At 35.5% G+C, this 21,457-nt stretch overlaps 1 protein-coding gene across 6 annotated transcripts in view; it reads left to right on the forward strand.

Moving 5' to 3' along the window:
- CCDC18 (coiled-coil domain containing 18) overlaps positions 1 to 21,457 on the forward strand; it is a 116,680-nt gene that overhangs the window by 58,795 nt on the left and 36,428 nt on the right. For all 6 annotated transcript variants that reach the window (XM_069597994.1, XM_069597992.1, XM_069597997.1 and 3 more), the window contains 8 exons: positions 1,109 to 1,243; positions 1,413 to 1,490; positions 4,131 to 4,247; positions 11,532 to 11,699; positions 13,841 to 13,983; positions 16,801 to 16,964; positions 17,182 to 17,395; positions 21,065 to 21,164. In XM_069597994.1, coding sequence (XP_069454095.1) covers positions 1,109 to 1,243; positions 1,413 to 1,490; positions 4,131 to 4,247; positions 11,532 to 11,699; positions 13,841 to 13,983; positions 16,801 to 16,964; positions 17,182 to 17,395; positions 21,065 to 21,164 — 1,119 coding nt within the window. The remainder of the gene's footprint in view (positions 1 to 1,108; positions 1,244 to 1,412; positions 1,491 to 4,130; positions 4,248 to 11,531; positions 11,700 to 13,840; positions 13,984 to 16,800; positions 16,965 to 17,181; positions 17,396 to 21,064; positions 21,165 to 21,457) is intronic.

Here is a 21,457-nt window from a genome sequence, read left to right on the forward strand (position 1 = left end):
ATGCATGTATCATATATGAATGATTTTTATACATTTTATATAATATATATAAATATTCATATAAACATATCAGTTTATTCATATTTTGTCTTCACGAAACTTTTGGATATTTGATAACAACAGTCTGTTAGTGGTGAAGTTGTAAAGACAAACATTTCTAATGAAAGTATTAATTTTGATACCCTTTGTAAAGAAACAACTAGTGAAGTTAGAAATGTGCATATCCTACAACCAGGAAGTCCACTTCTAGGTGGTATGGTCTAAAGAAACTCTAATACATGTACATAAAGAGATACATACAAAGATTGTTACTGTAACATTATCATTGTAGTGAAAAAGAATATTCCCAAGTAGAAGAGTGAACAAGCTGTAGTTTGTTGTTATAATGGAATATTCTGTTATTTGAACTAGGTCTGTATATGGATACACAGATAAATATTTAAAACAATATTATGCCTCCTGCATTGACAGGTGGGTTCTTTACCACTGAGCCACCAGGGAAGCCCTAAAAGAATATTAAGTGAAAGAAACTAGTTGCCGAAACTTGGAACAAGTGTTGATATTGTCTATGTGAATTTTCAAAACAGAAAATTACATTATATTCATGGGTCTACATATGTAGTTAAAAGCACGGAAAACATGCATGAAGCTGAAACACAGTAGAGAATGATACAAAACAATTTCAGTATAGTATTGGTGAGGGAGGAAAATAATAAGACCTATTTCTTCTCTAAAAGGAGGGAAACTAAAGGAAACTTGGCAAAATGCAATCATCTGTGTAATTTCAATAGTAATATAATGTGTGAGTATTATATTTTGTGTGTACATTTGACTTTTGAACAATGTGAAAGTTAGGGGTGCCAACTCTTGCACAGTTGAAAATCCACATATAACTTTATAGGCAGCCCTCTTATCCATGGTTCCTATCTGTGGATTCAAACAACCTCTGGTGGTATAGTACTGTAGTACACATTTATCGAAAAGAATCCATGTATAAGTGGACTCAGGCAGTTTAAACCTACTTCGTTGAAGAACGGACTGTATTTAAAATGTTTTAGATTTTTAAAAAGTTAACATGAAAATTAATAAACCCTGTTTGTGTTTTTAGCTTGAATCTCAACTAGACAAAAAAGAACAACAATTTAAAGAACAAGAAAAGACTATGTCTGTGTTGCAGCAAGATATAATATGTAAACAACATCATCTTGAATCACTAGACAGACTCTTGACAGAAAGCAAAGGGGTAAAATCATCTTTATAAAAGTGCTCTTTAAAAGTTGATTGGTATTTTAAGCTTATGTATTTTTAACATTCCTTTAATTCTAATTGAATCAATTTTTTAACAACTTGTTACTAATGCTAAAATATTTATACTCTTACTTATTTTCTGCTACCAATCTGTATGTTTTTAGGAAATGGAAAAGGAAAATATGAAGAAAGATGAAGCTTTGAAAGCATTACAGAACCAAGTATCTGAAGAAACGATCAAGGTTAGTATACTAATACTTAAATAAAATTTTTTTCTTTTAATTTTTTTTATTAATAGAGACATTCCTGTGGCTTTTTAGTTTACTCTATAAATTGTAAAAATCTTTTACTTAAAAATGAATAAAGTAGTAAAAATTTTACCTAAATGAATGAACTTAGTTTCTTTAGTATATTTTTTCAATGAGAATTATGATCTTAATTATTTGATAATTAGTTTATAGTTTATCTATAATATTATCTGTAAGATTATCACAACCTAGTTTATAGGTTATCTAATCTCCTTTCTTTTTGCCTTAAGACTTGTTTTTTTTGTTTTACCAAAAACTGTTTTTTTTTTAACTGTAGGTATTTACTAACATTGCCAGTAAAATATTAACAGAGGAAGTGAAGAGAGATGAAATTACAAACAGTAGAGTTTTGCTTCTTTTTACTAGTTGTGCTATATGATTAAATAGAGGATAAATCCAGAATTTCTGAGTAAAATACAGTTTTGTTGCTATTAACAGTATATATATCCTTATGGTTAAAGGCATGGGCTTTGGGGCTAAACTAACTGGGGTTTCATTTCTGGCTTCAGTGTGCTTACTAACTGACTGTAACCTTGGCTTGGTTATTTAAACTCTGTTAACTTTAACTTCTTAATCTTTAAAATAGGAATAACAATGCACTAGAAGAGGGTGGATTTGAGGATTAATTAAAATGAGGATATAAAATACTTAGCACACACTAAGTTACTCAGAGTTTGCTAAGTAATTACTATATATCCAATGTTTTCTCCTCATTATTATTATTTCTTTTTGACTGTACTGTGCAGCTAATGGGATCTTAGTTCCCCCAGCAGAGATCAAACCCTGGCTCTTGGCAATGAAAGCACAGATTCCCACCCACTGGACTTTCAGGGAATTCCTTTGACCCCTTATGTAAAGTTTACTGCCAGATCTCACCATTTTCAGGGCACAATTTTTCCTTTATAATTAATAGGCAGTATGTGGGATGATTCTTGGAGGCCATGTTGAAAGCCGTGTTTCTCAACAAGCTTATAGTCAATAGTTTTTAAAATCCAGAGATGAATCTTGCCCGAATAAGTTTTTGCATTGCTAATTTTTATCAGGTGTGATATTCTGACAGATTTCTTTTTCCTGTGTGTAGAATTTGATACAAGTACCAATGCTCATTCTCATGCTTAAGAAAGAAAACTTGTAAATAGTTATACCTTCATAAAACAATTTAAAAATTATTTTTAGAGCAGCAGTTTATTAACAAAGATAATTATTCAGAATTACACACTTTTAAGCTGTTGTTATATTCACAAGCTATAGGAACAGGCTTTGGCAACTGTGTGTCTTTCAAGATCCTCCTTTTAGAAATAAGAGTTGTAAGGATAATTTCATGATGTAGAATATTATCTGCAAGAGGGAGCGGTTTTCTATTTTTTCTTATTTTGCTGAAATTTCTTTCACACTTTCATGACTACTTATTAAAAGGCTATTAGCATTGAGGAGAAAAAAATCTCTCCCAAGAAACTCAGAATTACAATAATAAAAAGAAGGAATCAAGAGAAGAATGAATCTCATTAACAGATGGGGGACATGGAGTATATAGGCAGATTCTGAAAGAAATTTACTGAATTTGAGTTGCTCTTTGCTCATTTGCTATTTAAGGTTACAGTAGCATGAAGCATTTACAGTTTTATGAACACTTGAACCAAGTTACATGGCTGCCTTTCTAAACATGTTTTAACTAATTGAAAGGAAAAACAGCCCTCTCCTTCTTATTTTTTTTTCTTAGCTGACAAAAACATTTCATTTTCTTAGTGACTTCAGAATATTCACACCATAGTATTTTTAGTACAATACACCAGTTTGTACTCTATTATTTTTTTTGATCAAGGGAATTTAAGGAATAGGTCTAAATACTGCTTACCTTTTTAGAAAATGTTTTAGGGTGCCTGGCCTACAGGTCCTTGACAGTTGGCCCCAGTCTATTTTGCCAGTCTCACCTCTCCAATACCCCTCTCTTACAAATTCATGCTTTTAGTACCCTACTGCTGCTGCTAAGTCACTTCAGTCGTGTCCGACTCTGTGCGACCCCAGAGACGGCAGCCCACCAGGCTCCCCCATCCCTGGGATTCTCCAGGCAAGAACACTGGAGTGGGTTGCCATTTCCTTCTCCAATCCATGAAAGTGAAAAGTCAAAGTGAAGTTGCTCAGTTGTGTCCAACTCTTAGCAACCCCATGCACTACAGCCTACAAGGCTCCTCTGTCCATGGGATTTTCCAGGCAAGAGTACTGGAGTGGGTTGCCAGTGTCTTCTCCATTGGTACCCTAAGCTCCTGCCAACTTCTTACTACTCCTTTTCACAGGCCTTGTCTCTGAATGTACTTTGCTCTTCCTAAATGCCCTTCCTCACTTGTTCATGGCTGTTTATTCTTCAGGACTCCAGTCTCTGGCTTCCTGGTTTGCAATAATAATTAGTTTTCTAAATAAATCTCTTCTTTAATAGTGCTTTATATCTGAAGTTGGACTATATATTCATTGGTTGAGGTAGTGAGGTAACATTAGGAGACAACTGTAAAATATTGAGCATATCATAAGCATTCATTAGTGTTAGTTGATTTTTCTTTTTTCCTTTTTGCTGCTTAGGTCAGACAACTAGATTCAGCATTGGAAATTTGTAAGGAAGAACTTGCCTTGCATTTGAACCAATTAGAAGGAAATAAAGAAAAGTTTGAAAAACAGCTAAAGAAGAAATCTGAAGAGGTAAGTAAATTAACATTTCATCCCATGTAGCTTCCCAGGTGGCAGTGGTAAAGAATCTGCCAATACAAGAGACAAAGTAGACCTGGGTTCAGTCCCTGGGTCGGGAATATTCCCTGGAGCAGGAAATGCCAATCCACTCCAGCATTCTTGCCTGGAAAATTCCATGGACAGAGGAACCTGGTGGGCTACAGTCATTGGGGTCACAAAGGGAAGAGTCAGACATTACTGAGTGACTGAACATATACACATATAGCTAGGTTTTAGAAAATATTATTTGATTCATAGTCCATCCATTCTGTTAGTAACAGGTGATTTTATAAAGATATTTTACCAAATCAGTGGATATTCCCCAATCCATGCTGGCTGAATAAATAAATGGCCCCAGAGCATACTGATAGAGGGCCAGCTGAAAAAAGTACATTTTGATTATCCAGAACACAAAGCTAATAAATACGCCTCTGAGTTTTTGCCTCAGGCAAATATTCTTTTACAGATTTTGAAATAAATACATTTATGATTAAAATAGTAGTGACTTTGGGGTCCCAAATTATTTTGAAAATATTTTAATTTTTTATTAGCTTGCTTTAAAAGGTGATAAAGTATGTGTTCATAGGGAATTACATTGTCAACATGATAGAAGAAAATAAACACAAAAGAGATGAGAATAAGCCTAAACTATTTCTTCATAAAGCATTTATTCAGTAAAATAAATCCTTTTATTAATAAATACCCTTATTCAAATTGATAAACTTAAATTTTGTGAAGTTTGCATTGTATCAGTAACTTTCCTGGCTTTTTTTAGTAATAATTTGCTTTTAAAGTAAAGTGGAAGTTAAAGGGTGGTAGAGTGATATGCCAATATAAATCTGATAGATATAGGTTCATTTTTGTGAATTAATATTTGGTTTCAACTAAATATTTTCGGTACTTCAGTTCAGTTCAGTTGCTCAGTCATGTCCAACTCTTTGTGACCCCATGAACCACAGCACGCCAGGCCTCCAAGTCCATCACCAACCCCCGGACTTCACCCAAACCCGTGTTCATCGAGTCAGTGAGGCCATCCAACCATCTCATCCTCTGTTGTCCCCTTCTCGTCCTGTCCTCAATCTTTCCCAGCATCAGGGTGTTTTCCAATGAGGCAATTCTTCGCATGAGGTGGCCAAAGTATTGGAGTTTCAGCTTCAACATCAGTCCTTCCAATGAACACCCAGAACTCATCTCCTTTAGGATGGACTGGTTGGATCTCCTTGTAGTCCAAGGGACCCTCAAGAGTCTTCTCCAACACCACAGTTCAAAAGCATCAATTCTTTGGCGCTCAGCTTTCTTTATAGTCCAACTCTCACATCCATACATGACCACTGGAAAAACCATAGCCTTGACTAGACAGACCTTTGTTGGCAAAGTAATGTCTCTGCTTTTTAACATGGTGTCTAGGTTGGTCATAACTTTCCTTCCAAGGAGTAAGCATTTTTTAATTTCATGGCTGCAATCATCATCTGCAGTGATTTTGGAACCCAGAAAAATAAAGCCAGCTACTGTTGCCACTGTTTCCCCATCTATTTCCCATGAAGTGATGAGACCAGATGCCATGATCTTAGTTTTCTGAATGTTGAGCTTTAAGCCAACTTTTTCACTCTGCTCTTTCACTTTCATCAAGAGTCTCTTTCTTCAGTTCTTCACTTTCTGCCATAAGGGTGGTGTCATCTGCATATCTGAGGTTATTGATATTTCTCCCAGCAATCAGGATTCCAGCTTGTGCTTCCTCCAGCTCAGCGTTTCTCTTGATGTATTCTGCATAGAAGTTAAATAAGCAGGGTGACAATAAATAGCCTTGACGTACTCCTCTCCCGATTGGGAACCAGTTTGTTGTTCCATGTCCAGTTCTAACTGTTGCTTCCTGACCTGCATATAGGTTTCTCAAGAGGCAGGTCAGGTGGTCCAGTGTTCCCATCTCTTTCAGAATTTCCCACAGTTTCTTGTGATCCACACAGTCCAAGCCTTTGGCATAGTCAATAAAGCAGAAATAGATGTTTTTCTGGAACTCTTTTGCTTTTTCCATGATCCAGCGGATGTTGGCAATTTGATCTCTGGTTCCTCTGCCTTTTCTAAAACCAGCTTGAACATCAGGAAGTTCATGGTTCACGTATTGCTGAAGCCTGGCTTGAAGAATTTTGAGCATTACTTTACTAGCATGTGAGATGAGTGCGATTGTGTGGTAGTTTGAGCATTCTTTTGCATTGCCTTTCTTTGGGATTGGAATGAAAACTGACCTTTTCCAGTCCTGTGGCCACTGCTGAGTTTTCCAAATGTGCTGGCATATTGAGTGCAGCACTTTCACAGCATCATCTTTCAGGATTTGAAATAGCTCAACTGGAATTCCATCACGTCCACTAGCTTTGTTCATAGTGATGCTTCCTAAGGCCCACTTGACTTCACATTCCAAGATGTCTGACTCTAGGTGAGTGATCACACCATTGTGGTTATCTGGGTCATGAAGATCTTTTCTGTACAGTTCTTCTGTGTATTCTTGCCACCTCTTCTTAATATCTTCTGCTTCTGTTAGGTCCATCCCATTTCTGTCCTTTATTTTGCCCATCTTTGCATGAAATGTTCCCTTGGTATCTCTAATTTTCTTGAAGAGATCTCTAGGCTTTCCCATTCTGTTGTTTTCCTCTATTTCTTTGCATTGATCACTGAGGAAGGCTTTCTTATCTCTCCTTGTTATTCTTTGGAACTCTGCATTCAGATGCTTATATCTTTTCCTTTTCTCCTTTGCTTTTGGCTTCTCTTCTTTTCACAGCTATTTGTAAGGCCTCTCAGACAGCCATTTTGCTTTTTTGCATTTCTTTTTCTTAGGGGTGGTCTTGATTCCTGTCTCCTGTACAGTGTTATGAACCTCCATCCATAGTTCATCAGGTACTCTATCAGATCTAGTCCCTTGAATCTATTTTTCACTTCCACTGTATAATCATAAGGGATTTGATTTAGGTCATACCTGAATGGCCTAGTGGTCTTCCCTACTTTCTTCAATTTCAGTCTGAATTTGGCAATAAGGAGTTTATGATCTGAGCCATAGTCAGCGCCTGGTCTTGTTTTTGCTGACTGTATAGAGCTTCTCCATCTTTGGCTGCAAAGAATATAATCAGTTTGATTTCAGTGTCAACCATCTGGTGATGTCCATGTGTAGAGTCTTCTCCTGTGTTGTTGAAAGAGGGTGTTAGCTATGACCAGTGCGTTCTCTTGGCAGAACTCTATTAGCTTTTGCCCTGCTTCATTCTGTAGTCCAAGGCCAAATTTGTCTGTTACTCCAGGTGTTTCTTGACTTCCTACTTTTGCATTCCAGTCCCTTATAATGAGAAGGACATCTTTTTTGGGTGTTAGTTCTAGTAGGTATTGTAGGTCTTCATACAACTGTTCAATTTCAGCTTCTTCAGCGTTAACTAGTCGGGGCATAGACTTGGATTACCGTGATATTGAATGGTTTACCTTGGAAACGAACAGAGATCATTCTGTCGTTTTTGAAACTGCATCCAAGTACTGCATTTCAGACTCTTCTGTTGACTGTGATGGCTACTCCATTTCTTCTAAGGGATTCCTGCCCACGGTAGTAGATACAATGGTCATCTGAGTTAAATTCACCCATTCCAGTCCATCGTAGTTCACTGATTCCTAGAATGTTGATGTTCACTCTTGTCATCTCCTGTTTGACCAATTTACCTTGATTCATGGGCCTAACATTCCAGGTTCTTATGCAATATTGGTCTTTACAGCATCAAACCCTGCTTCCATCAGCAGTCCCTCTCACAACTGGGTGGTGTTTTTGCTTCACCTCCATCCCTTCATTCTTTCTGCAGTTATTTCTCCACTGGGCACCTACCAATCTGGGGAGTTCCTCTTTCAGTATCCTATCATTTTGCCTTTTCATACTGTTCATGGGGTTCTCAAGGCAAGAATACTGAAGTGGTTTGCCATTCCCTTCTCCAGTAGACCACATTCTGTCAGACCTCTCCACCATAACCCGGCCGTCTTGGGTGGCCCAACACGGCATGGCTTAGTTTCATTGAGTTAGACAAGGCTGTGATCCGTGTGATCAGATAGGTTAGTTGTCTGTGATTGTAGTTTCAGTCTGTCTGCCCTCTGATCCCATTTCTCAGTGCTTACTGTCTTACTTGGGTTTCTCTTACCTTGGATGTGGGGTCTCTCTTCACGGCTGCTCCAGTACTTTGGTACTTCAGTATTTTTAATTAAAATTATTTTGCTAGTGGCTATGTTACTAAAATAAAATTTTTATTTGTCCTTATGTGGTATTAGGTTCTTAGTGTTTTGGTTAGGCCTTATCTTTTTTCTAATGTTTTGTCTTCCTTCATTAACTGGTCCATTTTTTTCTTTGCATAAGAAAGTAAAACAGGATGTTACAGTAAAGCAAAAAATAGTGTTTAAACTTATCTTGCAGGCAAGTCAGTTCTATATAAAATAAACTACAGCGGAGGTGTGATCTGTAGTTTTGTCAGGAGCTACCAGGAAAAGCAAAACAGATGTTAATGATACATATTTATGCTAATTAATTATTTTCATACAGACAAAATTACGATAGTTTAGCATTAAAAAGAATTGTCATAATAATATTAGAAATTGTATAATTGCCTGTTAGATCTAAAGTTCTCCAATTTTAGTAAAGAGTCATCATATAATGAAGTAGTTTGAAATTTAAGAGCTTCTTGTTATAAACAAAGAATATTTGACTCAAGCTTTTAATGCTGCTGTTGAATGTTTGGCTGCCAGATAATCAGAAAAAAGAACCAAATCAGAATTCTTCTCCAGTATTTCTTAGGAGTTCAAAACTGCTTTCTTCTGGATTGGTACTGATTAGAAAGATTGTTTGCCTCAAAGGAATGGGTTTATTTTCCTTCATTTAAAAAGTTACTACATAGGCAACAATAAGAAATCTGTTAAAGAAGATTTACCTACAGTTCACTCTAATACTAATACTTTTCACGTCTCTATTTGCCTGAGTGTTTTTCATGTTAATGAAATGGGGTTCTTTTTTTTCCCATCTTATTTTGTAAAATTTTATATTTGGTATTGTCCTTTAAATTAGGATTTTAAATGGTTGCATCTTTCAAAATCTGATTTATATATCATTTATTTAAACTTTCCCCTTACTTTAGGGAACAGGTGAAAAATATTATAAAATATATATTAAGTTATGCTGTATTATTTATACAATTTTAAAATGGTTTCATTTGGCACTTTGTAGGATTTAGATTATTGGACAAAGGGCCTTTTTTTTTTCCCTTTCTTAATCGGTTCTTCCAGGTAACTCTAAAGGTATCAGATGTTAATGATACTTTTTTGCTTTAAAGCAATTTTGGGGACCAGCATATTAAAGTCGTAAATATTTGGAATGAATGAGTTTAGTTTCTTAGATGGTTATTCCTTTATGTGTTTTCTGGAGCAAGAATATTCAAGAGTGCTTTGCTGGAGTATTATTTTACAAACAGTGCCAATGATAGCAACAATAATATACTAAACAGCACCTATCATTTATGCAGTGTTTTCATGGCTATGGCCTATTATCAGTAGGGATAAAAGATAACATCAGATGCAGTGTGAAGGAATCTATGGCTTCCTATGTTCTCTTCCTCATTCTGAGAGAATTCATGTAGAATATGCTTCTTTCTGTAGAAGTGAAATGCAGTAACATGTATGCAGTATGTCTGCCCAAGGAAGCCTGCTTATGACTCTTTTTATTAGGGAGCTGGTCACATAAGAACAGCCATAGGTATCAAAATTCCCAGTTCCCAGAAGGAAAGCATGATTTGGTGTCCTAGCCAGGGAAAACAATCTTATCACTTAGGGAATGTTTCAAAAGCCACATTCTCAAACATCAGCCAAGAATCAACCCTATTAATAGGTTGATGAAGAAGCAATTGCAGTTTCAGACTGTGAATTTTACATCATTATAACTAGGCTCAAACACATCTTTAATAATCAAAATAGAAACCATTATAATCACATTTTTGCCAACAAGAAATAAGTTTGTTTATTCCTGTAGCATAAAAATCTGCTTCAGGATTCTGAAAACTCTAAGAAAGCATTTCCTGCCTCTTGCTGTTTATGGAAGTATTTTCCCTGCAAAAAGTTGTTGAGATGCTTGAAGTGGTAGTCAGTTGATGAGAGATTAGGTGAATATGGCAGCTGAGGCAAAAGTTCATATCCCAATTCATTGGGCGTTGTCTTGCAAAAGAATTGGGCCCATTCTGTTGACCAATGCCTGGTGCAGCTGTTGCAGTTTTTGGTGCATCTCTTCAATTTGCTGAGCATAATTCTCAGATGTAATAGTTTTGCCATGATTAATAAAGCTGTATTGAATCAAAGGGCAGCAGACCACCAAACAGTGATCATGACTTTCTCTGATGCATGTTTGGCTTTGGGATATGTTTTGTCTTTTTCTTGGTCCAGTCACTGAACTGGTTGTTGCCAGTTGTGGTATAAAGTCCACTTTTGGTCACATGTCACGATTCATTTGAGAAATGGTTCATTGTTGTTGTGCAGAATAAAAGAAGATGACAGTGCAAAATGCCAATTTTTTTGTTTTTTCGGTCAGCTCATGAGACACCAATTATAGAGATTTTTCACCTTTCCAGTTTGCTTCAAATGCCAAATGACTATAGAATGGTCGATGAGTTCTTGGGCAGCTTCACATATAGTTGTAAGAGGTTTAGCTTCAATGATCCTCTCGATTGGTCTTTGTCAACTTCTGATGGCCAGCCACTGCATTCCTCATCTTCTTGCAAAACTTCTTGAAACATCACTGCACTGTATGTTCATTAGTAAAATGTGTTTTGATGTTATGAGTTGTCTCTGCTGCTTTATGACCCATTTTGAACTCAAATAAGAAAATCGCTCAAATTTGCTTTTTTGTCTAACATCATTTCTAGTCTAAAATAAATATAAATACATGGCAACTAATAAGTCATTAGCAAAAATCATAAACCAAGAAATGTACATTAAAATGGTGTATAACATAACCACATTTATTTAAGAATGTATTCCAATAGCAAACAGCAAAGTTCAACAGTGCAAAACTGCAGTTACTTTTGCACCAACCCAATAACATATCTTCATCAGAAACATGAGTCCTGCCCTTCCACATAATAAATTATAGCAATGAATACAATTGTCCCATATGACAAATGAGGATAATTATCTAATGAGGTAGACACCACTGACATTTTATTGCTTTTATTTGAAATTATAATGAGAAATTTATATATTTGTTAGGTATATTGTTTACAGAAAGAGCTGAAGATTAAAAATCACAGTCTTCAGGAAACTGCTGAGCAAAATGTTATTCTGCAGCATACTCTTCAACAACAACAGCAGATGTTACAACAAGAGACAATTAGAAATGGAGAGCTAGAAGACATTCAAACTAAACTTGAAAAACAGGTATATTTTATTGGTCAAAATGGAGTTATGATATAGAAAGGTTTTAAATTGATAATAGATTTATTTTGCTAGTTATATAAATTGCTGTTTAAACCTCACAGATACCATATTGAGTTATTACTCCAAAGAAAGAGTCCTGGGACATTTTATGATAGAATCTAATCTTCTTTCATTCATTCCCAAGTTCATCTGAATTTTCTGACAGATATTTAACATTTTTTGATTCATTTTTCTCTTATCAAACTTAACAGAAGAGTATAAATTAAAAAGGATAGTTCTCTGTAATCTCACTACACCTCACCTTTTTATCCTTCATATGACTTTTTAATCTATATATTCTAAACTTATCCTCAGCCTCTCCAGTAGCACTAAGGAATTTCCTCTCTGTATATTCATAGAGATCAGGCAGGTATTCTATATTTTCTTCTTTAGAGACATCTGTCCTGTGGCTCTCCATCCTTTTTGCTCAAGTCTAGACCTGCTGTTTGCTATGCCTGATACACAGCTTCATCCTGAAGCATTTCTTCATCTCATCGGTGTTTGATTTCTTCTTTATAAATTCCTTGTTGTTGACTCTAGTATTTATAAGATTGCTTGTAATTCTTGTTCTTTCTGAAATTCATTTTATTTCTGTAAATGTCTTATGATTTTCTTCTGTTTTTTTTTTTTTTCCTTAAGTCTATCAGTACATTTGTATTTTTGGTTTGATGATTTTCTTTGTGCTATTTAAGAAACTTTTTTGTCTTTTCTGATTTCTTTGAGGGTCTAAAGAAGTTTATGTCTAAAAATTCCTTCAGAACTTGGGATAAATTTTCTAGTAAATATTTTTCTACTTTTTATTCATGTTCCACTATGTACAGGTTTTGTGTTGGATTTATTCAGATTTTTACTTATCTTTAGATTTTTTCTGCAAATCAGTGTGCCATTTAATCAAGCACAGAGTGGGTAGAATTTTCCATGGTTCCCTTCCCTTTTTCCCTGGTTACTATTTTAATTTTATACTTGAAACTTGAGTTGGGAGGTGTGGTTATTAATGACTTATAGTCTGTTCTGAGTTCTTCAGTGAGAGGTTTTTAAAGAGCAGGGAGGATATTACAGTCATTAGCAAGATACTAATTTTTGAGATCACAATCATGTAAATATTCTTTGAAAACAAAGTGGCTGAGGTTAACTAGGGAGAGAATATAGAATGAAGGGTGAGATGATTGACTTCAACAGAGCAGCTCTGAAGGATGCAGTCATGGAAGCCAAAGTATTTAATGAAATACGAGATAATTGGTGTCATGGGCTATTGCAATCAGTGTCAAGTAATGTCAAATAAATTGAGGGTTGAGTAATGTCCATTGGAATTAGCTGCATGGAAGCCTTTGACATAGTGTAGTTTCTGTAGAGTGGCCAATTTCTATGGGTTGAGGAATGAATGAGAAGAAAGAAAAATACTACAAAAAGCTTAGAAAAAAATCTGAGAAGTTGAGCTACAGAGAGAAGAAGAGAAGTGGTAGTTGGAGGTGGTATGGAGGAAAGGTTTTTATGATGGGAAGGTCTTAGACATGTGTAAATGCTAATGTAAAGAAACCAGAAGAAAGATATTGAAGATACAGCAGAGTAGAGATGGTCAGTAGTTTGAAGTTCCTGAGAGAGTGGACAGGAATTGAATCCAGAACACCTGTGAAGTAGTTTGACTCATATAGGGGGAAGAATGCTTCCTTCAGTGTAGTGAAACAGAAGGAAGAATGAGTAGGAGCAAATGCAAGTGGTGTTTGAGGGCAGATGGGAATCTAGGAATCCTTCACTGTATGAGCCAATTCGTGAAGAAGGGGAGGAACATAGTTTGACAAGAGAATAAAGAACATTTCACATGAGGATAATGAAAAGAGGAACATTTATCATTATTTTGTCCAATTATTTTAAGTCCTATTTTAGTGTTATGATGTGGTCATGTCTATAAATATGCATAATATATAAATGAAATATCTTATTAAAAATTAAGTTTTGCTCTCATATTTCCAAAACTCAGTTTTTTGGTCTTTACTTTGAAATTGAATGACAAGCTAGGATACAAATTTATATAAATATTTTTCTTCTGAGGAATATTGGGCTGTGTTTGAATTTAAAAAATTTACTAAAAATTGCTTTCCAAGGTATCAAAACTGGAACAAGAGCTTCAGAAACAAAGGGAAAGTTCAGCTGAAAAGTTGAGGAAAATGGAGGAGAAATGTGAAGCAGCTACATATGAAGCAGATTTGAAAAGACAAAAAATTATTGAGCTTACTGGTACTACCAGGTAAAATGAACATGTTAGTTTTTGTCTTCCTGTTTTACCATCAGTCATATTTGAGTTTCAAAATACGATAATGTTGAGTGAAGCGTTTGCTTGAGAAATTAATTTCTCCACGATCTGTATTCCTATAGTATTCCTATACCTCCCTTTTATCCTTCATTATGCCTTTTTTTATTATAGTTTAATATTCTTTACCCTCCTTACTATACTGTAAGTTCCTTAAGGCCAAGATAATATCTGGTTTATTTTAAGGGTCCTCCCACAACAATTAGCGTGGTTCCTTGTACCTCATATCTTAATCCTAATGGGGACGCTAGAAAAAAACCTGAAGGTTAAAACAGAACCTCAGGGCTTTATCTGAAGCCTTTGAGGTGAAATGCATCTGAGTTCAGTTTTTCAGATTTCAGAGGGAAAGTGAGGTATCAATATACATACTATGTGCGCTAAGTCGCTTTAGTGTGTCCAACTGTGACCCCATGGACTGTAGGCCACCAGGCTCCTCTGTCCGTGTGATTCTCCAGGCAAGAAGCCTGGATTGGGCTGCCATTTCCTTCTGCAGGGGATCTTCCTGATCAGAGATTGAACCTACGTCTCTTATGTCTCCTGCATTGGCAGGCAGGTTCTTTACCACTAACTCAGCAACTGTTGTATTAAATCAAATTGTGAATAATGTTAAAAGTGACAGGGAAAGATGATAGAAAATTTTCATGGATTCTAATTGTTTATAGGGAGGAAATAACTTAATAAAAGAAAGCTGACTTTTATTGATTGAACATTAAAATCACCTGAAGAGCTTTAAAAAGTACTGATGCTTAGGTCCCACCTCCAAAGATCCTGATTTAATATGGCTGCACTGGGCTAAGACATCAAAAAAAAAAAAAAAGAAGGGAATTAAGAGCTGAAAGCTATACCTAGCTTCCCCAGATTGCTTCTGTTTTGTCGACAAGAGTTGACAAAGTATTTTACTCTTACTTAGCCCACCATTCTACCAACAGGAGTAGGAGTTAACTTATACATTTGAACCACAACATCCTCAGACTCCCTTTCCCCGTCTGACAAAAATAAAGATAAGACCTTTGTGCTTTGAGTAACGACTTGCTTCCCCAGATGTCCTCAACTCTCTCAAGGGGGTTGAGAAGATAGCCTGAGTTTAAGGCCACAGTTCTTCAAACTTTTCTTCCATCAATAGTTATGTATCCACTAATGCAGCCTTACCACCATTGTGTATCTTAATTCCACAAAGAGTATTCAGCCTTATAACTTTACTTTTGCTTGTTTCAGACACCACAAGAAGCAACAGATTGGCATTAGAATTACCCTCATCTCTCATACTAAGTCCCCAAAACCTCATGTGTTTTCTCTTCTTTTCTCACCCTATCTGAACTTCTGACAGATTTTCACTTCATCCTCTGGAATTCACAGTCCATACTGAGAGCCATCCCTTATATTCTCTATCTCTTCTTTTTCTCTTGCTATAACAGAAGTATGACTCTCCACTGAGGGCACTGCTTCTTCCCCTGCAGCCCTCTAAAGTAAGAACTTTCCCCCATAGTTCTTGTACCAAAGAACTGAGATCTGGAATAGTATAACATAACCATGAACCTCATGTTATCAGATCATATTCTTCACTGTTGCTGACACCAGCAGACCACCTGACTTACTAAAGTTGAATCCAACACTAGTTCTGTCTTTATTCTGGGGATTTCAATATACATCTATCTAGCTGATCTTCATCCACTCACGCACATGGTTTACAGTAGATTTTATCATTTCCAATACCTCTGTTATTGCAACATAATATGAATACTGTTCATCTACATGTATGTTATTACCTCATTCCCTTTAATACCCCAAATTCAACAATTCTTTGATGTAACTAGGACCTCTGAGCCTTCAAATCTACCACTTTCTCATTCTCTAATGCCCTTTCTCCTCTTTTTACCTAGCTTAAATTCTGCTCATTAAAAGCACTGATTGGCATATAGCTGTTCCCTTAACTTTGTCTTACTTTGTGGTACTCAGAACTAAAAATCCAACTCAGAATAATTCATGCTTGCATCTTTACAGAGGCTGGAGAAAAATATAACTACAGTGACCAGTCTTACTTTAAATCCATAATTTCAAAACCTTAAGCATTTTCTTAGTGCTGTCTGACAGTCACAGTATTACTCACTCTTGTAAGGGGGACTCTCTTACACCTTTGCGTTTTCTTTCATAACTCCAACAACCTCTCCCCAGTCCTTCCTCTCACTTATGATCTTGCTTTTGTTTCACTAAGAAAATCGAAATAATTGCTGCTTTGTTTTCTTACACCCATCCTTTGATTTCTAGACAAAAACTTTTCATAATTATAGCTGAAAGGTGCATTCAATTCCTATAAGTTCTAATTACTGGTAGGAAACTTATGAACTAAATGAATAAATTTCACAAGAAAGATATATTCTAGTTCCAAGACCTTCTCTTCAGGAAGCAGGATTTTTCTCTCTTCCAACTATTGGCTTCTTTCATTTCTGAAACTATAATTTATAAAACTGTTTTTCTTTCCCCAGAGCTATTAGTGTCAAAATACATCTGTTATACAGCTCCTTGGATCTGTTTTAAAATTAAAATATCTCTAGATAGAAAACTAATTCATTGAGTACCTTCTGTGTGCCAGGCAATGTACTAAGTAAACACATCATTTAGTTGTGTTTCAGTTCAGTTCAGTTACACAGCTGTGTCCGACTCTTTGCAACCCCATGTGTTTAGTGGTTTGTAATTGGTGCATAATTACAGTCTATTAATTATTTGTTTTATTTTTTTTTGTTTGTTTCTAATTAGGCAAGTAAAACTTGAGATGGATCAATACAGAGAAGAGCTATCTAAAATGGAAAAAGAAATAATGCACCTAAAAAGAGATGGAGAAAATAAAGCAATGCATCTCTCTCAGTTAGACATGATTTTAGAACAGACAAAGACAGAACTAGATAAGAAAACAAATGCTGGTAAGCAACAGGGTAGCTCAGCTTAGCTGCCTGCAATTGTCTATTTAAAGAAATGGAATAAAGTGAGAATCTGAGATGAGGGAAAAGGATAATCATTGGTATCCTGTCTCTTACTCTGATAGATGAATAAAATTGGGTATTCTTAGTTATTATTTACAAAGTTCTAAGTAACAAGTAACTTATATATAATTCTAAAATTATCCTCTGCTTTTAACAGTGAAGGATTTAGAAAAGTTACAGCACCACACTGAAACTGAGCTAACAGAAGCCTTGCAGAAACGAGAAGCACTAGAGACTGAACTGCAAAATGCTCATGGAGAATTAAAAAGTACTCTAAGACAACTCCAGGAATTGAGAGATGTTCTGCAGAAGGCTCAATTATCATTAGAGGAAAAATATACTACAATAAAGGATCTCACAGCTGAACTTAGGTGAGTTAAATTCTAAGAAAGGAACAGGTATTTCTCTTTATTATCTTTAGTCCTTGGGTCATATTATAGACTTTGTTGTTGAATTCTGGATGTCCAAACTTCTCAACTGCCTTTAGCTCACTGTGGTTCATTCTAGACATTACGTCCAATGCTCCATCTCACTAATTCAGCTATTGCTGTTGACTAATACTTGCATCCCTGGTCTTTGGATCATTTTACTTTGGCCCTCTTCTGTATCCCATGGTGGTAAAAAATGATTGGGCCAGCATACAGCAGTGTTTAATAGCAAAGTGATATTAACATGTGCCATGGCTATGCCAAGTACTTCATATATGATCTCATTTCTTTACAACAAGCAAATATAAGTTCCACATTATCACCTTTTTACATGTGGGAAAACTGAGAAAATTAAGTAAAATGCCAAAAGTCAGATAGTGAAACACAAGTCTAAGTCTAAAATCATGGTTCTTAGATTAGCAGCAATAGCATAAAGTACTGTTCCAGTACACATCTATGGAGAGTATGGGTGGAGAGCCAGACTAGAGCCCAGTTGTGGGAAATAAATTCCAAAAAGGAAAACAGATCAGGGTGTGAAATGTGTATTGAAAAAACAGGATAGAGAGCAGCAAGGTGATCCAGAAACTTAGATGTTGTATCCTTTGATTCAGTGTAGCACCCCTTCCCTTTTCTACTCACAAACTCATTCTTAGTAAGTTTCATGTAGCTTTAAATATCAGTACAATGTGCCAGAGACTTGTAAACACATATGTCTAGTAATGACCTCATCTCCAAACTCCAGACTCCTATCTAATGACTTACTTGCTATCTCCACTTAAGTATTTTAAAGAGGCATCTTAAACTTGACTAAAACAATTCATTTTAAAAATTCATAACCCTGTACTTCCTCCAACTCATTATGCATTGGCTTAAATCAGAAATCTATATATAAGATTACTTATCTCTTTCCCTCCCCTTTTTCATCCAGTCTATTAGCAACTTGCCTGCAAAGTCACTTCAGTTGTGTCTGACTCTTTGCAACCCCAAGGACTGTAGCCCACCAGGCTTCTCTATCCATGGAATTTCCCAGCAAGAATACTGGAGTGAGTTGCCAGACTCCTCCCAGGGATCTTCCCTACCCAGGGATCAAACCCACGTCTCTTATGTCTCCAGCATTGGCAGTCAGGTTCTTTACCACTAGTGCCACCTAGGAAGCCCAATTAGCAAGTTATGTCAACTTTATTTCCAAAGCATATTCTGGAATCTGTTGATTTCTTGGCCTTTCTACTACTTAGCCCAGGCCATCATCATCTCCCACCTGGTCTGTTGCTGAGGCTTCCTAACTGGTCTGCCAGCTTAAATTCTTGACCTTCCTCACAATTCATTCTCCACAGAATGGATTTAAGTTTATGATTTAAAACATAAGTCAGATCATATTGCTTTCCTACTTGAACTTTCTCATGACTTCCCAAAAGATTCAGAGTAATATAAGCTCCTTCAGAAATATAAATCAAAACCGCGATGAGATACCACTTCACACCCACTAAGGTGGCTGTAATAAAAACAAAACGAAACACCCAAATAGAAAATAACAGATGAGAAATTTTAAAAGTTCCAGCCTCTGTGGAAAACAGTTTGGCAGTTTGTCAGTGAGTTAAACATAGTATTAACCTTGTAAATCAGTAATTCCACTGTTAGGTTTAAGTACCCAAAAGAACTGAAAAGAGGTATTCAAACAAAAATTGTGCTCAAATGTTTGTAGCACCTCTATTCCCATTAGCCACCAAGTGGAAATGACCCAGATGGATACTGATAGCTGTGAATGGATAAACCAGTGTGGTATATCCATACAAATCAGCCATGAACAGGAATAGAGTACTGACACATGCTGCAACACGGATAAACCTTACAAATATGCTAAATGAAAGAAACCACGTACATGTTGCATAATTCCATTTATATGAAATATCCAGAATTGGCAAATCCACAGAGATAGAAAGCAGATTAATTGTTGTCTGGGACTAGGCGAAGGGAGAATGGAAGAAAACTGCCAGTGAGTATGGGGTTTCTATTCAGAGTGATGAAAAAGTACTGGAAATAGTGATGATGGTTACACAACACTGTGAATGTATTCAGTGTAACTGCACTGTACGCTTTAAAGTAGTTAAAGTGGTAAATCTTATGTATATTTTACCACAGTTGAAAAGAAAAAATCCAAGCTCCTTTTCCTAGAATACAAAGTCCTGCCTAACAACGTTTCTGCCTATTTCTCTGGCCTCATTCTATATTGTTCTCCTTGCTGCTGACCTTTTTATTCTACTTAAAGCTTGCAAAGTTTTTTCCCACTTTAGGACTTTTGCCATAGCTGTTTCTTTGGCCTGAAATAGCCTGAAACAATTGTTGTGTGGCCAGTTTCTTCATACCCTTCACATTACCTCATAGGGCCCCCCTTCCATGACCACCTATTCTAGAATAGTCTCCCAGTCACTGTCTCATCGTTGTATTTAATGCTCTGACATAGCACTTTATATTTTTCTTATATTTATATTTTTCTTATTATTTATAGTCTATCTCTTCTGGAGCTAGTAGAATGTAAACTCCATGTGATGAAGGACAAATATCCTGTTGACTATTAAATCCATAGTCATAGAACCTTGACATTAAGGAAACATCCAGTAAATATTTACTAAATAAATAAGGGAATGGATGGATGTGAGAAGTAAAAACAAAATCTTAAAATTCTATCTAGTAGCTGAATTTTAGAAGCACAGCTATTATAGACAGCAATTAGAGTTACTTTAGAATTCATTTAATATTACTTTTAAAATATTAGTCTTGTATTAACTCTTCAGGCTTTTAGGGGAACAGTAAACAGCTCATTAAAGAAGTTCAGAACCTGCTTTTTAAATTCAGTACCTTTATTATATTGTTTCATATTTAAGACTAGAAAATCATATGACAATTCAAGATCAACAACATTTTCATCCTTTGTCATATCAGAACTTAGAGTTCAGAATTAAAATTCTCTGATTACAAGCTTCAAAGTGGTATAAATCTTGAAGTTATGTCATTTTAAGTTTCTTTATAATATAAAATTATTCTTAAATTAGTGTTTTAGGAGGGCTAGAATTTTTTTAAAAAACATTTAAAATATTTCTGTAGTAGATTTCACTACTTCACTAAATATAAGGTGTCATTTTGAGTAAAATTCCTGTAAGAAATACAGCGGTCATTTACTAAACTGTGGATATCAAGGACATCAGCCATGAGATAAATGCCTTGTTCAGTTATAGCGAACTCATAGCTGTTATATATAAAAGACTTTCAAACACTCCTTTGATCTATAGATTAAAATATAGATATATTTTAAAAATTCTTATACTGATTCAATCCTATTTCTTGGGAGTACTTTTAGCATTTTACTTAAATTGTCTGCAGAAGTAGAATTTAAGTTAACTTGTGCCTTTTTAGAACACGATATTAAAGTAATTGTATTGATATCAGTCATTTTCTTTATGCATTATTCCTTTAATTTGAAGTCTCTCAATCTGAAATAATTGAATGTATCCTGTCACTTAACTTACAGGAAGGGTAACCCAATTGATTTGATTTTTTAAAACTATAATATTCCTACTTAGTTGCTTAGGTCTTTTTCACTTTGATAAATTGCAGGGAATGCAAGATGGAGATTGAAGACAAAAAGCAAGAACTTCTTGAAATGGATCAGGCACTTAAGGAGAGAAATTGGGAGCTAAAGCAAAGAGCAGCTCAAGTTGGTTTTCTTAACTATATTTTAATGAAATTTTCTGTTTAAATAGAATCACTTGAGGTTTCAGAGGTCCCATCATTTTGGTATAATAGTAGTTTTTATAGCTATTTCTTTTTTGTGTGCACATAGTATTTTTTAAATTAGAAATATGTCATCTCTCTCTCTCTCTTTTTTTTTGCTATTTTTACAGCAGGTGGATTTTGGGGAGTGAAGGTTAGCTTAGTGTCCAAACCTCAGAAGAAAATGTGATGAAAGGAGTTACTTGCTCAACTAGTATTTATTGAAGAAATGGAAAT

The sequence above is a fragment of the Ovis canadensis genome, chromosome 1 (assembly GCF_042477335.2).
Source record: "Ovis canadensis isolate MfBH-ARS-UI-01 breed Bighorn chromosome 1, ARS-UI_OviCan_v2, whole genome shotgun sequence".
NCBI lineage: Eukaryota > Metazoa > Chordata > Mammalia > Artiodactyla > Bovidae > Ovis > Ovis canadensis.